Source organism: Python bivittatus, unplaced genomic scaffold (genome assembly GCF_059951505.1).
Source record: "Python bivittatus isolate LINGU-HERP-01145 unplaced genomic scaffold, Pbiv_v1 ctg000480_np1212, whole genome shotgun sequence".
Classification (NCBI taxonomy): Eukaryota; Metazoa; Chordata; class Lepidosauria; order Squamata; family Pythonidae; genus Python; species Python bivittatus.
The window spans coordinates 24286965-24304003 of NW_028277075.1; the positions used below are offsets into that span (position 1 = coordinate 24286965).

The 17039-nt window shown below is 39.1% G+C and overlaps 2 protein-coding genes across 8 annotated transcripts in view; one reads left to right on the forward strand and one right to left on the reverse strand.

The window, feature by feature from the left end:
* The window catches only part of RHOV (ras homolog family member V), a 32313-nt gene extending 28946 nt beyond the window's left edge, over positions 1 to 3367 (reverse strand). For 3 of the 7 annotated variants that reach the window (XM_088145473.1, XM_088145472.1, XM_088145477.1), the window contains exon 1: positions 672 to 3363. The gene's annotated coding sequence lies outside the window, so the exon portion shown is untranslated. Of the gene's footprint in view, positions 1 to 671 lie in introns of all 7 variants that reach the window. The other 4 variants (XM_088145476.1, XM_088145475.1, XM_088145474.1 and 1 more) reach the window with 4 other exon arrangements.
* Positions 3339 to 16460, forward strand: VPS18 (VPS18 core subunit of CORVET and HOPS complexes). The gene is made up of 5 exons (XM_007438235.3): positions 3339 to 3542; positions 7459 to 7600; positions 9183 to 9274; positions 11188 to 13058; positions 13806 to 16460. The coding sequence occupies exons 1-5, from the start codon at positions 3452 to 3454 to the stop codon at positions 14532 to 14534; spliced, it is 2925 nt and encodes a 974-aa protein (XP_007438297.1). The 5' UTR covers positions 3339 to 3451; the 3' UTR covers positions 14535 to 16460.
* The last annotated feature ends 579 nt before the right edge of the window (positions 16461 to 17039 follow it).

Genomic DNA, 17039 nt, shown 5'->3' on the forward strand with positions numbered 1-17039 from the left:
CTTACCGTCAGAAGTTCTAGCCCAATTGCGGTTGTAAGTTGAGGACTACCTGTAAATGGTTCCAATCAATGGTTCCGCATTGCAGTAAATCTAATCAAAACACTCATATACAAGGCTGCAAGGATACAGACAAGGTAGTTCAAACCCACTTAGTTCAAATGGGAGACTTTGATGGCCTCCTTGGTGTTCAATCTTTGGTCTGAAAAGATCAACACATGGATGGGACATTTTACCATGCATGGTGGACTTGTGAAAAAGCCAAGAAAATTTGGATATAAATATACACAATGATACAAAGAATTTTAAAAATTAATATTGCAAAAAAACCAAAACTTTTTTATTGGGACTTATGGATGCTAAATTAGGAAAGACTCATGGAAGATTAATTTTGTATATGGTAACAGCAGCAAGATTATTATATGCAGAAAGATGGAAGGATATTGAAATTCCTACAATGGAGGAATGGACTGTTAAAATGTCAGGACTAGTAGAAATGGCAAAACTGACCTGTTTGGTCACGGAAAAAACAAAAAGTGCTTTTTTAAAAGGCTGGAAACCTTTTATGAACTTTTTGCTAAAAGAAGAAAAAAATGAAATGTTTTATGGATTTAATGATTGAAACACACTGTGAATCTTTAATTACAGAAATTTATGCCCAGAATGACACTTACTACTTGTTTTGCCCAGAACAAGATTTTTGTTGTTGTTGTTCAGTCGTTAAGTCGTGTCCGACTCTTCATGACCCCATGAACCATATCGCGCCAGGCCTTCCTGTCCTTCACTGCCTCCCTGAGTTTGCTCAGTTTCATGCTCATTGCTTCAGTGATGCTATCTAACCATCTCATCCTCTGCCGTCCTCTTCTCCTTTTGTCTTCAATCTTTCCCAGCATCAGGGTCTTTTCCAAAGAGTCCTCTCTTCGCATTAGGTGACCAAAGTATCTGAGCCTGAGCTTCATTATCAATCCTTCCAATGAGCAATCAGGGTTGAAACCCCATGGACAATGTTAAAGGCTAAAAGATTTTTTTACACTGATGAAAAAAAGCAAGCAATTTATCTTGGGAAAGGAAGGCCATTGTTTTCTGGCACCTAGCACCAGCTTGCTTGTTTTTTTGTTCCCACATGTCCCTTAGAAAAGCTGGACACAGATGAATTTTTAACTATTGACTTCCCCTGGGGCTATTTTAGGTCCATGGGAAAAGAAATGGGTACAAATAAGCTTTTTCTTTTTAAAAAGAAATGTTGCTTTTTTAATTCAACAAATACAATTATCATGACATAAATTGACTTAAAAAAGCCCCCTAATTAGAAAAATTATCCTACAGCAGAAAAAAAGGGGGGAGGAAAAAGGCTTTATCTAAGGAATTTATTATTAATCCTCCTCTTTTGATATAATTATCCCATCAGGTTACAGTCACTAGCACAAAATTTTGTCTGCATCATTTCAGTGGCCATGGGAGGTGAAGTACAACTGGGTATCATCAGCCTATTAATACATTACAATAAAAAACAACAAATGTAACTTCATGTACATTTAAAAAAGTAGGGGAAACAATTCAACAATTCATTGACTGGAAATACTGGAGCAATTCTCAACTCCTGCACACAATCCAGAAGGATACCATGATAATTGATATCAAATGATGCTGAGGAGTTTTAATAGACAGGGTGCACTCCTCCATCTAGGTTCTGGCAGAAGTTATCAAGCAACATGATCTATACTGTTCCCATACTATGTTCAGGCCTGATGCCAACTGAAAAGAGTCCAAATAATGCTCTTTGTTTAGGATGCTCTGAAGTTGCCTCCCCACCAATTCTCAGCAACTTTCCCTTTTTAGGGATTGTTGGAGACTGATTGTCTAATACAGCTGAATCAAGAGAGAAGGCAAAGCCTTTTTCAAACCTGCAAGAACTCTGACTATCTCCTGACTATCTCCAGCTGATCATGTCCTGTTTTCTGCAAGAGCTGTGGAACATAGTACTAGTCCACAAGTGACAGGGAACCTACTAGTTAGCACCTTGCTCCCTATTCATTGGAATCCACTTGGCTCCTATCTCACCACACACCCTGTAGAGTCAAGACTTTGGCAAATCTGCATGATTTTATCAGCAAAATGCTGTGTAAAACAATCAGAGATACCAGGCCAGCGATCTAGTGGTGTCTCCCTACCTAAAAGGGAGTTTGCCATCCTAAAGAAGGTGGCTGGCTGACAACCCATCCATACAATAAAGGAAGAAAAACAGGGACACTTCACCTCCCTTACTACCATTACTCCCCTAATGCTCAAACCTGAGTTCGTACCCACACAGTCCGGTTCATTTCTTCTCCCCATCCACTGCTGCTCCAGGCATTGCTTCTCCCAAAGGTTGTCAGAAAAACCAAAAAGCCAATTCTGATCAGCAAACAGAGAGGCATCTAGGGAGCAACTATTCGAAGCACCAGGGGTTAAGTAGGCGATTGATGGAACTGCCCACTAGATTGTTGGGAAATTCCCCAAGTGCCTGCCAAAATCTATTGCATTTATAAGGTATCCATAAATTGTCTGGGGTGGGCATTCTAATAACCTATGAAGGTGATGGGTGGCACCTCATCTTCCTCAGAGTAGGAACTGATTCAGGACTAGCTTCTTTAGGGTCAAATGCAAACAACACGTTAGCAGTATGTACATACTTAGCCCAGTTTTACTTTCATTCCCTCCCACAAATTCCATTTAGACACCCACAAGCCAGCTGTTAAAGAAGCCCACAAGCGTGGTAAGGCATAGCCGTAAATCACAGTTTATACAGTATTATCACACAGCTGGGTTCACGCAGCACACTAAATACATCCAAAGAACATGATCTGGCGTACACCAGCATGTGAGCGTTTGTGTACATATATGCATACACACCCACCTTTCAGACCAATTTCAAATTACACTGGGACGCTGAACGGATAAGGCCAAGCAATGCTAGCCTTTTCCTTTTGTACTTCTGCGATCTGACACATTTTGCTCTCCTCCCCAGCAACCCACCACAACCAAGGCGTGACACACACACAACACCCACACATGCGCGCAACTGATGCACACGCGTCTCTACTCTAGGGCTGGGGGACTTTCCTGGGCTAGAAGTGGAAAAACGCTCCTCTGCCATCTATCCAGCCTCTCCACGTCGCGGGGACACAACGTCTCGCTGACCCCCCGCTCTGCGTCCAATGAGGCTCCTTTCCGACCGAACCGCGACGGCTCCACAGCCCGCCGTTCCCACGCGAACGTCTCTATGGTCAGATTCCCACCGGAAACAGGAAGCGCCGCGGGTTCCTCGCGAGGGCCTGCCTTGATGCGGATCGGCTGAGGTGCTGTGCCTGGGTCGGCCAGCCGAAGGAGGGCAGCGGGTGGTTTCGGGAGGATCGCTAGGAAGGCCCGCGTCGCCCGTCGGGGACGGAGTGTGGTGCCTCCCGAAGCCGCCGCCATGGCTACCATTCTGGACGAGTACGTGGCCTCGCTTTCCCACTCCACCTCCTCGCAGCAGAGTCGTGTGAACCTGGGGATTCCGCACACAGGTAGGAGGGGAGAAAGGGGCGCGCTTGCGGTGTTTACAGTGTCCCTTTTGCTAGCTGGCCTATGTGATTTCTTCTTCGCGAGCTGAGCTCCGTGTTAACTCGGTGTGCAGCGGTGGTTGTCTCAGTTGAGTTGTGTACATGTCAGGCCTTTCGTGACACACCCACTCCCAGCATTTCAGAAAGGAACGCATTTTACTGAAAAGGTAAACGAAGTTCATTTGGATGCGCTTTTAAGGTAAATCTTGGTTTCTTCCACTATTTAAAATTGTTAAAAACCGGATCTTTTTTCGGCTCATAAAGCCTCGGGTGGTACTTCTACACATATTGCACTCGGAATAAGCTCTGTTGAGCTGCTACTGAGAGTCAGGATGTGCTTAGAACTGCTCTGTAGTTTTCTGGAAACTAAGCAGAGCGTAATAAAAGGTTTTCAGAGATGCTGGCTAAATCAGCTCAACCTGATAAAAGCTGACTGCAAACACACTTAATTGCAACCCAGAATAATTATCCAGTCACTTAGATTAAAAATTTGGAAGATACCATCTGGATTTAAAGAAAGAGGATAAAGTCTAGTCCATTATAGTGGTTACTGTACTTAGAATGCAAAGACTCATTAATCTATCTGCTCTGGCTTTAATGGATTCTATCCAACATTATTGCAGTTTCCTGATATAGGCAAAGTCAATTTGATACAAATAAAGTGGTTATGGTTTGAAGGGGATTTTAATTAGTATTTAACTAGGAATTCAAGTAAAAATCACTTATGCATTTGTTTTCTCAACCACAACAAACTTTTATTACCACCCTTAGGCGAGAAATACATCTGCTTTTAATTCTGTTAGGTAGCATTAGTGAAAAACCAACCTGTACCAAACAAAAAACACTGCAGCATATAATTTGAAAGAATTCAGTGTCTTGGCTGTTTGAACTTAATGGTGTTGCATATTCTAAATCAGTGGCCAGTGAAAAACAGTGCCAAGTTAATGCAGAAATATGGCACAGGGAGGAAGAGGTTAATGCAACCATAAGCAGAGTTGCTCAATAGTCTGTTTCATTAAAATGATTTATCTGGGTAGAAAAGATTATTCTTGTCTTCAATGGGATGTATTATTCTCTGCTAAATTATGCCTCCTGTAGTTTAGAATTAAGAATTAATTGGAATTAATTTCTAGTGTCTTTAAATGTTGTGGCTAAGCAGTAATAAAAAGAAAAAAAATGCCTACAGATGTTTGGATTGTGAATCTTTGCATATTTCTGGCTGCCTGTTATTTGATAGCTCCTTTAGGTGTGCACAGTGGCATAAGATATACATTATATTTCTTGAGTGCTTGTTTTCAGTGGAGAGGGCCTTTGCTGTATCTGTTCTGTTTACTCTTCACTTTTGAAGAAGCTTGTCCCTCAAAAGCAATGAAGGAAAGGATAAAGACTATGTTGTGTGGCATATTGCTTCTTTAATTAAAAACTTCAGAGAGAGAAAAAAAATAAAAACATGCACATTTTGTTTGCATTTGCTATACAAAATTATTTCTCCAAGCTGAAATTAACTATTTTTGGATATTTAGTATACTAACACCATTACTTTGTTAACACTTTGGCATGGCAGGGGCCTGCTCTATGGAATACTCTCCCCACAGAGGTAAGGCGGGCCCCTACCCCCCCCCCAACTTTTTGGAAGGAATTGAAGACTTGGCTGTGCCAACTTGCGTGGGGTGAGGAAAGATACAATCAACCCTGGGGATGGCTGGCACCTTGACGATGCTCCCTGGGTTTATGAACACCTAATTAACATCTGCCTCTTGGAAGTATTATAAAAGAAGTTTGTTTTTAGTATATTTTAATTAACTAATTAATATTTATCTATTTTAATTAATGTTTTATTCTATTTCTACTGTAAACCGCCCAGAGTCACTCCATGGTGAGATGTGCAGTGACAAATTTGAAATATAAATATAAATAAATGGTAAAATTTTGCTATAATCTGTATTCCTGATCTTTAATTTTTTTCTTGATAATTTAAGGTATAATGTAGTTTAAATTCATATCAGAAGTACACTTTTTTGGTCACCAAATGAAGTGCCAGAATGTTGTTTTAAAGAAAGAGCTTGTTTTTTCAGAGGAGTTTCTGGTTGTGAATGGACTAGATTGTAGTGCACATTAATTTAATGTCCCTTGAGTCTAGTGTTACTTTCTCCTGAGCAAGCAGTTTAGGCATTGTGGGACAATAGGATCTCAGCTTTGATCTTTAAATGTCCCATGCAAGACTGATTCAACTCCTTCCTGTCCTCTCTTCCATTTTCCACTCTCAGATCGGTTTCTCACCCTTTCTCCTTCCTCAGATTAGAACAGTAGTTTGCTTATTTTTTTAAAAAAAACATTATATCCTTGCCTTTTACCATTTTCTCACAGTGGTTTGCAGCACAGCATTTGGAGAATAACAGGCACAACACTAAAATGTTGTTGAAAGCACTCAAAAGAGAACCCTATGCAGATGTACAAGGCCAATGAATTCCAAAGTCTGGCTTCTGTATGGAAGAGGTTCATTCTGTTTCTCAGCCCTGCTCTTGTCACTCCAGTAGTAGAGGCCTCTCTTGCTGCCTGTAGTATGTGGGAATAATAGTCCTTCTGAAGCTACTGGGTAGTTTTAAAGGAGAGTAGATATGATAGTCAGAAAAAGAACAAAACTGTGCTAATAGCCTGGGGCATATGATATTTTGACAAGTACACAGTTTCTTCCAATTCTTTAGTGTTTATGTCACCCTCTTTAAACAAGCAAACATACATAATGGGAGCTTGAAACAAGACTGCTCTGTTTAAGACAGGGTGTGCTTCCTTAAAGTAAGGAAGAATTATTGAGGGCAGCCACCAGGTGGCTATATGGCATGCCAGGACTATTCTTACGGAACTTCTCAAACAAGAAGAGTCATGAGACCTGTGGGGGAATTGCTTAGACAAATGAAACAGTACAGGACAATTTTGCAAATGCTGAAGCAGGGATTTCTTTCTGGTGTAATGAAAAAGGAATTTATGGTACAGAACTTTAGTTGTAAAATAAAAAAAAAAAGATTGCTGTGGTTTTTCTTGTTCTTCTGAATAAATATCATCAGTGAAATTTTCCCAGGCTCACAATACTGCTTAGAAGTTCCTTTCACATCCCAATGAAACTGCTATTATTTTAGGAAGGAACCCACAAGTAGTCATCCCTTTCTTATTACTTATCCTGTGGTGAATTGGGTATATCCTTTTAGCAGACCTTATTTAAAGGGTTGTCTGATATTTTGTATATTTGTAAGAAATGTAGACCTAGAAAAATGGGCATATGTAAAGCCATATGTGGTCTCAAAGCTCTGATGCTATCTATTTATACTTGACCACACATTATGTTTTGTTCCATAAGGATGATGTAATTTTCCAATTCAGTTGCATGCTATGAGTTTCTCTCTGATCTTGAGAACACATATATTTGCTTTGGCAAGACTTTGGAAAAGACTAGAATTGAACATACTTAAGAATACATGTTCCTTCTGCTTAGTAAAATCACCCCAGTGATATCCTGTACTAGGAAAGTGTAATACACATTAGTTTATGGGCTGCACCAGGGTTTGCATGGTATGTCAAAAGTGACTGCAAAAGTGGGTGGGGCCAGGATCAACTTTTGGGGCTATCTGGAATTGTTATAAGATTTAAGGCTTAAGGCACCTATTTTGCCCCTCAGTCCACTCCCTGTTATTCCAGAACCAAAGGAAAATAATTTTGCAGTCTGCAAAAACAAGCAGGTATAAAGGTGTTAGCAATTAATTAGCATAAATGGAGGTTTCATTTTCTGGGTCTGGAATGAGGGAGGAAATGTTTGTAAAAAGTTGGATTGCATTGCTGTTTGATTTGATTTTTAAGAACTAGTGGTTTCTTTCATGTTTTTAAGGGTATGTGAATGCTCGTCTGGAAAAAGAGACACCAATTTTTAACAAGCAGAGAATTGACTTCACACCTCCCAAGAAGATTAATAGTATGATTGTTTCATCTAACCAACTGTGTATGAGTCTTGGAAAAGACATAATATTTAGGTAACTTGTACTGAAACTTTCTTTACACATTTATAGACCATCTGTCAAAAGAGATCAGAACAGAATTATCTCTGCTTTATTAAACATAAAAAAATAAACATTGCGTTAAAAGCGTGGGGAAACAAAAGTTTTAAACTGGCACTGTGTTGACTCTTGGCAACTGCTTGGGGAAGTCCCTTCACTTTTGTGCATAATCAGTCACAATACAGTACTTTATAAGAGCACATTTAGAAGTTTATCAGAAGTCACTCTGGGGCACTAGTGACAATAGTACATCCAGGTATATCTCCAAGTTTTGCACTTGGAGCGCTTTATGCATCCCTGCCCTGTCCTTTGGATTATGTATATACTAAGATGGCAGATATTTTTGTTCATTTCTTGCTCCTTTCTGTTGAACAGTGTAGCTTGCATCCCACCCAGACTTGGGTAAAGTACTGACTATATTCTGGGAATTAAAATCTTAGAATCCGTCCCTGATATCTTTAGCAATTTTTTTTAAAAAAATCAACTTGTACCCAATGATGATGGATATATCCTCTCTGCCTCAGTCCCTGAAGAACTTCTGCCAGTCAGAGTAGATTATACTGGACTGGATAAAAGAATTTGACCTAGTATAAAGTAATTTCAAATGTTCCTAATGGTAGCCAGAGAGATGCCTATGAGAAACAACAGGAAATTGTTTCCTGGTTTTATTGAAACGTTGAGGTTGTCAGCTTTCAAGGCCAATTTCTGAATTCTTGATGTTTTGAATAAATTTGTTTTATATTTTGTATTTTATTGTTTTACATCTGGGTTTGTACAACATGCTAAATAAGGCTAAAAAGAAGATGGGTAGGTTGTCATTTGCTGCATATGGGAAATTCAGTAATTTTCTTGCATATTGTGCAAACCAGACCATCACATTTGACCATAACATTGCTTATTTATTTGAGCATAACATGTTATGCAAGTACAGCAATTATGTTGTGTTAATCTATGTTTAAGGTTAAGCTTATTGCTGGAAAGAAAAGAAAAATCAACCACGGGTTACCCATAGTTAAGATAATAGTTTTGGCCTATTAACTGCATGTGCAAAAATAAAATGCATATTATTTTTTAAAAATCACTTCTTGCCCTCAGACCATACTTAAATAGTCACCAAAATTACAAAAATCATACTGGGAAAGTGGAGCCAATTGCTCCTCCCTGGGGAAAGCATTCATAGTGCCAGATGGTCAAGCTTCTGGCAGTGGGGGCACCTTCAAAAGGGCCTCTCCTGCTCATTCAGATAACTAGGAAGATTCATAGCAAGACATGTCCCTCAGATAGTCATGTCCTATGCTATTTATTATTGTTATTAATAGTATTAGTGCCTCAATAAAATAATAGACTTTTGAACTGAATGTGGTAGTTCTCAGTCTCGTGATCTCTACATGTCACTACTTCGTTGAAATGCTTAGGGTGCAGTGTAGATTTACAAAAAGCAAAATCCATTCTGAAAAAGTGTGCATGAAACTTTGAGTTCATAACCTGTCTAATGGCAATGTTTCTATTTGATTTCTTCCAATCTTTCAAGAGTTTGCTTTTCTCCCCTTTTATTTAGACTTGATGTAGCCAAAGCTGATGAGCCTAATCAGGTTGAACTTGGGCGAAAGGATGAAGCCAGTGTTTACAGGCTTTTTTTGGACCACACAGGTGAGGAGATATAGAGGTTGCAAAATGCTATTTGATATTTTCAGTAAATAGTATAAACATTATGTTCTGAATACTTGCATTTTCTCTCAGTATATTTAGCAGTGTATAATGGGGTATTTCCATGATGGAAGCTATTTTTCATTATAGATTGGGAGGGTGAGCTGATCCTCCTTTCCCTTTGTAGTCCCCCATTCATCCTTAAAGTCTGCTCCAGAGGAAAGGATGAGGTGAAATTATGTATTTAGTTATTATTTGCTAGTGTAACAGTTTCAGTTCCTCAAGGTTTCCTTAATTAGTTTGGCCAGGCTTTTCTTCATTTGCCTATTCAAGTAGTCCTTGCTTACCAACTGCCTCGTTCAGCAACAGTTCAAAGTTATGGTGGTGCTGAAAAAATAACTATAACCAATACCTGCATTTATTACCTTTGCAGCGTCCCTCGGTCATGTGATCGCCATTACAGTCAGTACGTGTTGTCCTGTGCCTGACCTGTTGTTTTTCTCCCCCGCCCTTGCAGAACGGAGAGATTGGAGAGGGAGGGATTACAAGAGAGTAAGCAGGTAGACAGTGGGGAATACACATCAGAAGAAATGTGCTGGTGCTGGCAGCCGCAAGCACGCTGCTCAAACAGCCCAGTGTATTCCCCATTGTGTGCCTGCTTACTCTCTTGTAATCCCTTCCTCTCCAATCATTCCATTTGGGGGGGGGGAAGCAAGCTATATCTATAGCCAATCTCTCCTGTGCCTGACCTGTTTCCCCCCCTCGCATAGTGGAGAGATTGGAAAGGAAGGGATTACAAGAGAGTAAGCAGGCACACAATAGGGAATACATCTGGCTATTTGCATGGTGTGCTCATGGCTGCTGGTGCCAGCGCATTGCTTTTGATGCGTATTCCCCATTGTCTACCTACTTACGTTCTTGTAATCCCTTCCTCTCCAATGAATGTAAATACAAACATTAATTCCCTTCTTGCTAATTATCCCAGTGCTGGGGTGAGCATTCCAAAGTGCTGAGGAGTAGGGAAAAGGAAAGCACAGTCGCAGTCATGTGATTTTCCCCTTAGCGGTTCAGAGTTGCTGGTCCCAATTATAGTCACTAAATGAGGATTACCTATATTTTCCATCAAATCATTCTGTAGAGACACAAAGCTGTTCCTTTAGTAAGCTTTTGCTGATTAAATAATAATGATAGTCTGCTTCCTATATTAAATAATTTAGGAGCAGGTTAAATGTTAAAAAACTGGCTGTGCAGATTTCCTTTTATCGCAATTGTGACATCTACTGATACAAAATAAGATTAATACTAAATAGCATTTTTATATTAATATCTGTAGTTCTGAATATATTAATTTATGTGAAAATGAATACACCTTTCATATGCATTGCTTAAAATGAAGTAAGGGATGCCTGAAAATCAACTCTTGTTTTATAGCTTTGATCCTGTTGAAATAAGTGGGCGCTAGATATGTGGGATGATATTAGATATTTGAAGATAAGACTCATATGTTCTTTTTGGGCTTTATATGGTCCTGGGAAAAGGTGCAGCTGCTTTAAGGGGTGTGCTGCATTCACACTCCTTCATTCTCCAAAGCACCTTTTGGAGATTGAATCAAAAGCGCTACACAACCCTAATATCTATATGTTCTGTCCAGGATGCCTCTGATACCAGTTGTTGGAGAGCAAATCTGTTTTGTTCTGCTTGTGGCTTTTTATAGGTATCAGGCTACTGGAAACTAGATGCTGGATTAATGTAGATAAGCCTTTAAAACTATCCAACAGGACTCTTCTTTGACAAATATAGTGTTGAGTATTTTGAATATTTTGAGGCTGTGAAATTTAAATTCAAAATCTTCAAGCTTCATATTTGGTCCTTCCTGTAATTCTTAGTTAATTCCTTTTCATCCTCTTTCTCTGTAGGTTCTCATCTTATAATTGCCCTGAATAGCAGTGAATGTCTCTACTTGAACCGAAGTACTCAGAAGATACGGCTTCTTCCCCGTTGGAAGGGTCATTTGATTGAAAGTGTGGGTTGGAATAAATTTTTTGGTTCAGAGATGAACACAGGCCCCATTTTGGTTGGAACATCACAAGGCCAAATATATGAGGCTGAGATTTCTGTCAGTGAAGGCAGTCTCTTTAGTACTAATCCTGACCAATACTTCCGTCCTATTTATAACTTGGAGGAGGAGGCTGGTCCTGCCCCAGTCTGTTGCCTTGAAGTAGAACGAGGAATTGATGGGAAATGGTTTATCATCGCCACCACTCATAAGAGGCTTTTCCAGTTTGTTGGCAAGATTCCGGAAGGGGCAGAGCCACAAGCCTTTGGCACCATATTTAACATGCCTGAAGATCATTTGCCTGGATTTCGAGAGTTTCCAGCTAGTCTTGGCTACAGTGAAATTGCGTTCTACACTCCCAAGCTTCGTTCTTCTCCCAGCGCTTTTGCTTGGATGATGGGAAACGGCGTCTTGTATGGCTCTCTGGATTATGGACGTCCTGATTCTGTTCTGAGTGATGAGCAGGTGTGGGAATATCCTTCTGATGTAGATACGCTAGCCAATAAACCTGTCTCCATAGTGCTCACACAGTTTCATTTTCTGCTGCTTTTTCCTGATAGAGTGAAGGCTGTATGCACTTTGAATGGGCAAGTTGTCTTCCAGGATGTATTCTTAGAAAAGTTTGGATCACTAAAACGTATGATCAAAGATCCTGCATTTGGACAAATCTGGATTCACACAGACAAAGTTGTGTTTCGGTACAATGTTCAGCGAGAGTCTCGTGATGTATGGAAGATGTACATGAATATCAACAAGTTTGATTTGGCTAAAGAATACTGTAAGGACCGCCCTGAGTGCCTAGATATTGTACTGGCAAAAGAAGCAGAATACTGTTTCCAAAACAGGAGATATCTGGATAGTGCAAAGTGTTATGCACTGACCCAAAATTACTTTGAGGAGATTGCTCTTAAGTTTATTGAAGCTAAGCAGGAAGAGGCACTGATGGAATTTTTGATAAAGAAACTGGCTAGCTTGAAGCAGTCTGAAACAACACAAATAACTCTTCTGACCACTTGGTTAACTGAACTGTATTTAAATCGCTTGGGGGTGCTGGAAGGGGATGTGTCAAAACAAGACCTCTATGAGAAGACCAAGGACAAGTTCCGCAATTTCTTGAATAGCCCCAAAATCAAAGACTCCCTCCGCAACAACCGAACAACTATTCATGAGCTGTTGGCAAGTCATGGGGACACAGACCACATGGTGTACTTTGCTGTCATAATGAATGATTATGAGCGAGTGATAGCTCATTATTGCCAGCATGAAAATTATAATGAAGCATTAAAAGTCCTATCCAGAATCAGGAATGAGGAACTCTTTTACAAGTTTTCTCCAATTTTGATCCAGCATATCCCCAAGAAAGTGGTAGATGCTTGGATTGAAATGGGCAAGGAATTGGATGCGAAGAAGCTAATTCCTGCTCTTGTCAACTATAGTCAGAGTGGGAGTACCCAGCAAATCAATGAAGCCATTCGATACATGGAATTCTGTGTGAATGAGCTAGAGGAAACTCAGGAGGCCATTCACAATTACTTGTTGTCACTCTATGCTTTATGTCGGCCTGACTCCTTACTGTCATACTTGGAACATGCAGGAACCTACTCTGACGGTATTCATTATGACCTGAAATACGCACTTAGGCTTTGTGCAGAACACGGCCACCACCGAGCTTGTGTTCATGTTTATAAAGTTATGGAGATGTATGAAGAAGCTGTTGATCTAGCTTTACAGGTAAACGTGCTTCTGTATAAATAACAGGTTGCCTTAACTTTTTTCCTTGAAATTTCAGGATCTCTTAAATTATCATTTAAAAAGTTGAAAGGGTAAGGAGGATCAAATGTTGACTGAAGACTGTCAATGAATTGGGAAACTGCTGTTACATTTATTGGTTAGAAACCAAACAGCTATTAGAACAGGTTCCCTAATATGAAAATTACCTTGTTGTATTAGATGAAGGCCTGTTTAGTCCAGTATTCTCTCAACAGCAGCTAGCATTGCTTATGGGAAGCTCATAAACAAAGAATGAAGGCGCAGTTCAGGTTAGGATTCCCAAGCACAAAGGGATATTATTCTGTAATAAACAGTAGTGCTGACTTTCTTTTCTTCCTCTTTTTTTCCTTCAAATAAAATGTACTGCTGATCTTCTGCATTCTTAATTTTGTCTCTCTATGCCAGATTACAGCATGGGTTAAGGAAAAAATATTATTCTCCCACTATTTTGGAGTCTTTTAGGCTTGTTGGATCTTAGAATGTCTGACTCTCTAAAATGATCTATCACCATTAAAAACAGTATCCAGTATTGGCTGGAGATAATGACATATATCTCACAGATATCTGATTCTTGTATTATTGTGTTGTTGCTTTCAACATTACCTCCCTCATCTTTTTCAACAGTGTTTTTTTGTGACTGGAGATAGAAGAAAAAGATAACTATTTGCTTTTCTCTTTTTTTCCCCATTCTTTCTGGATATTTTCCAGGTGGATGTAGATATGGCAAAATCCTGTGCAGATCTCCCTGAAGAGGATGAGGAGTTGAGAAAGAAGCTCTGGCTGAAGATTGCTCGTCATGTTGTACAAGAAGAGAAGGATGTTAAGAAGGCAATGGCTTGCCTTTCTAGTTGCAACCTGCTGAAGATTGAAGATGTGTTGCCCTTCTTCCCAGACTTTGTCACTATTGATCACTTCAAGGAAGCTATCTGCAACTCTCTAGAGGCCTATAACAAGCACATAGAGGAGCTGAAGACAGAGATGGAGGAAGCAACCCAAAGTGCTGAAAGGATTAGGGAGGACATTCAGGAGATGAGAAACAAATATGGCTCTGTTGAACCACAAGAAAAATGTGCAGCTTGTGATTTTCCACTTCTAAACCGTCCCTTTTACCTTTTTCTTTGTGGCCACATGTTTCACTATGATTGCCTTCTACAGGCAGTTTACCCAAACTTGCCTGCCTATAAGCAAGCTAAACTGGAAGACCTTCAAAAGAAGCTTCTGGCTGCAAGCCAACCTTCCAAATCCCATCACCGCCATAAGGACACAGATACCATTGGTCAAGGAAAAGGTCAGCCAAGTCGAGAACAGACAAAAGCTGACATAGATGATATTGTGGCAGCTGAATGTGTATATTGTGGAGACATAATGATTCGATCCATTGATAAGCCTTTCATTGATCCAGAGAGGTATAAAGAAGAGATGCAGAGCTGGTTGTAGGATGTGAGCATGAAGTTGCCTGTAAAGCATGAGACTTGGCAGATATCCTCCAGGTATTCTAAAGAGGTTTGAAAAATCATTGTGTCTCGCTATTTGTAAGCTGGTTCTGCAGAATAGATTGTCAGTGACAATTATTGTTTTATTAAGCTATTTGGCTTCTGAAAATTTAGAAACATTCTTACCTTAAATACTGTATGGATTTTTGTGTTGAGAAACCAAACTAAAATAGTAGCATATATTATATCTACACTATACCCATATTTCTGTGAATAATTAGACAGTGGTGAGGATGCCCAGTTGCATAAGCTTACCCTGTTTTCATGCAAGGAACTCCCTTGGTTCTTGTTAATAGATACACAAGGTTGCATTCAAGTGTATTCATCTACTAGGGGAATGGACCCTATTAGTAACTAGGAGAATTGGGGAATAATGAAAAGAAGAGGAAAATAATGCTTTAATGTGTAAAAGGAAGTCTACTCATATGACACTGGATGGAACTCATAAGTGGTATAAATTATTGTGAGGTCCCATTTCTGAACACATACCAATTGTATATTGATATAGCAAGGAAGCTTCTGAATATATAATTCTCATGCAAAGCACTCACATATAAATAGTATATTTTTATTATTGTCCATTGAAATTATCTCGTGTTCTTTCTGGGTTTCCTTGAAGGCTTAGTTGGATAGCTGGAAACTGTTATGAAAAGTCATGTGATCATAGCAACTTACAGCACTCTGATTGAAAGCATTCCATGCTTTCACTTGAGCTTTTCTACTGCTGCAGTGCTTGGCACGGCATTAACAACATTGCCATTACTCAGTGCCATCTGCATATTTATATGAATTAGTGGCATTTAGACAAAAGAATAGGAACTTGCATGCTGTAAGCTGTAAATTTTGCAAGCAGTTCAGATAATTTATTATTAAGTTGGAAAATATAGTTAGAATGGTTGACTGTAGGTTTGGAGCTGAAAGTTGATTCCTCTCCCCTTTAAAGAGTAAAATTGTGTTTTATGTACAATGTACAAAAGAGACTTAGATAACAGGTAATGCACACGAAAGAATTGTAAGAGGGACTTTGTATTTAGAACCACATTTTCTGTGGGCTCTGGTTTTGAATTGCCATTAATAACAAGTTACATTATATTTGTACTAAAAGGTTTGTCTGCTAAAACACCTTTTATGGCTAGTTATTAATTATGTTTTTTGTGCTTAGTTACCAATTAAAGAATCCTGAAATTATTGTCTAATGACTTTCTGCTGTGTACTTCATCCTTGCTTTTTGTCCATTTTTGTTGTGAAACTGCTAACAGAATTTAGTATTGTCATAGCTTGTAAGTTGTGGTGTATAGCTCAGTGTTAATGTGTCAACCAAATGGTGGACTTCAACAAGCCATGATGAAAACTATCACATAGCATGATGTGTGAACATACATGTCCTTACATAGCTCACATTTAGTCAAGCAAAGACCATCCCACCCTCTTTTTGCCTCAATATCTGGTTTCCTCAGAGAAGTTGTTTTCTGCTAAGACATAAACCAAAAGTTTGTGTTTCTGAATCACCCTTGGCTTCTGCCAGGCCATTTTAATCCAGCTCTAGCTTGAATGTAGAGTTCAAGGGTGGGGATAGTAGTTTGTAAGATGATCTTCCCTCTCTGTTTTTTAAAAAAATTGCTGTGTCAAGGGACAAAAGATGAGTAGCTGTACTATTTACTGATGAATCACTGAGAAATCAGTTACATATTGCTAATATGTTAGTGTATAATACTAGAATATAAACAAGCTCTGTGTGAACTCTTATGATAAAAAAGAATTTCTGCCTAATGTTTTATTTTGTGTTTTTACTATTTATTTTCTTCTATTTTTGCATTTATGTTATTCATATGAATAGTACATATGAATGACCTATTTATTACATAAATTTGTGGTGCATTAAAGCAAAATGCCATTGATGCCCAAATGAGAAACCTTTCTTTAATGGCAGGCCAACACTCATGGAGCCAAATTAGCAACAAGTGGGACATTTAGAAAGGCTGCATGGCAGAAAACTTTATGAATTGTACTTCTGATGTTTTGGGACAACTAAAAGTTGTTCTTTTTCCCTGTAGTATTTGAGTCAATGGGAGAACAGACTAATCCACCATATCTACAATTTTAAAGGACAAATTGGCAATATCTTATTAAACATTATTAAGCAATATATAACAACAGTTTTAATTATTTCATATGTAATACAATAGTTGAAACTGTTCCTCCGCAAAAATAATATTTATGTGGCTGCTGCTTATGTGTTTATCCTGAAGTCCTTGACTTCTTATTTATATTGAAAATGCAGGTAGTCCTCATTTAGCAACTGCCTTGTTTAGCGACTGTTTGCAGTTACAACGGTGATGATAAAGTAACTTTATGACCAATCGTCAAATTTACAACCTTCGCAGGTCTGTAAAGCAAAGAAAAGTTGAAGTAAGATCATAAGCCCAGTCGCGGTTTCAATTAGCAGTCG

What these genes read in the sequence shown, in the direction of transcription:
- VPS18 (XM_007438235.3), top strand. Translation starts at nt 3,452, where the DNA reads ATGGCTACCATTCTGGACGAGTACGTGGCCTCGCTTTCCCACTCCACC. An exon ending in GCTTTTTTTGGACCACACAG is followed by an intron (nt 9,275 to 11,187) that starts GTGAGGAGATAT and finishes CTTTCTCTGTAG; the next exon opens with GTTCTCATCTTATAATTGCC. An exon ending in CTGTTGATCTAGCTTTACAG is followed by an intron (nt 13,059 to 13,805) that starts GTAAACGTGCTT and finishes GATATTTTCCAG; the next exon opens with GTGGATGTAGATATGGCAAA.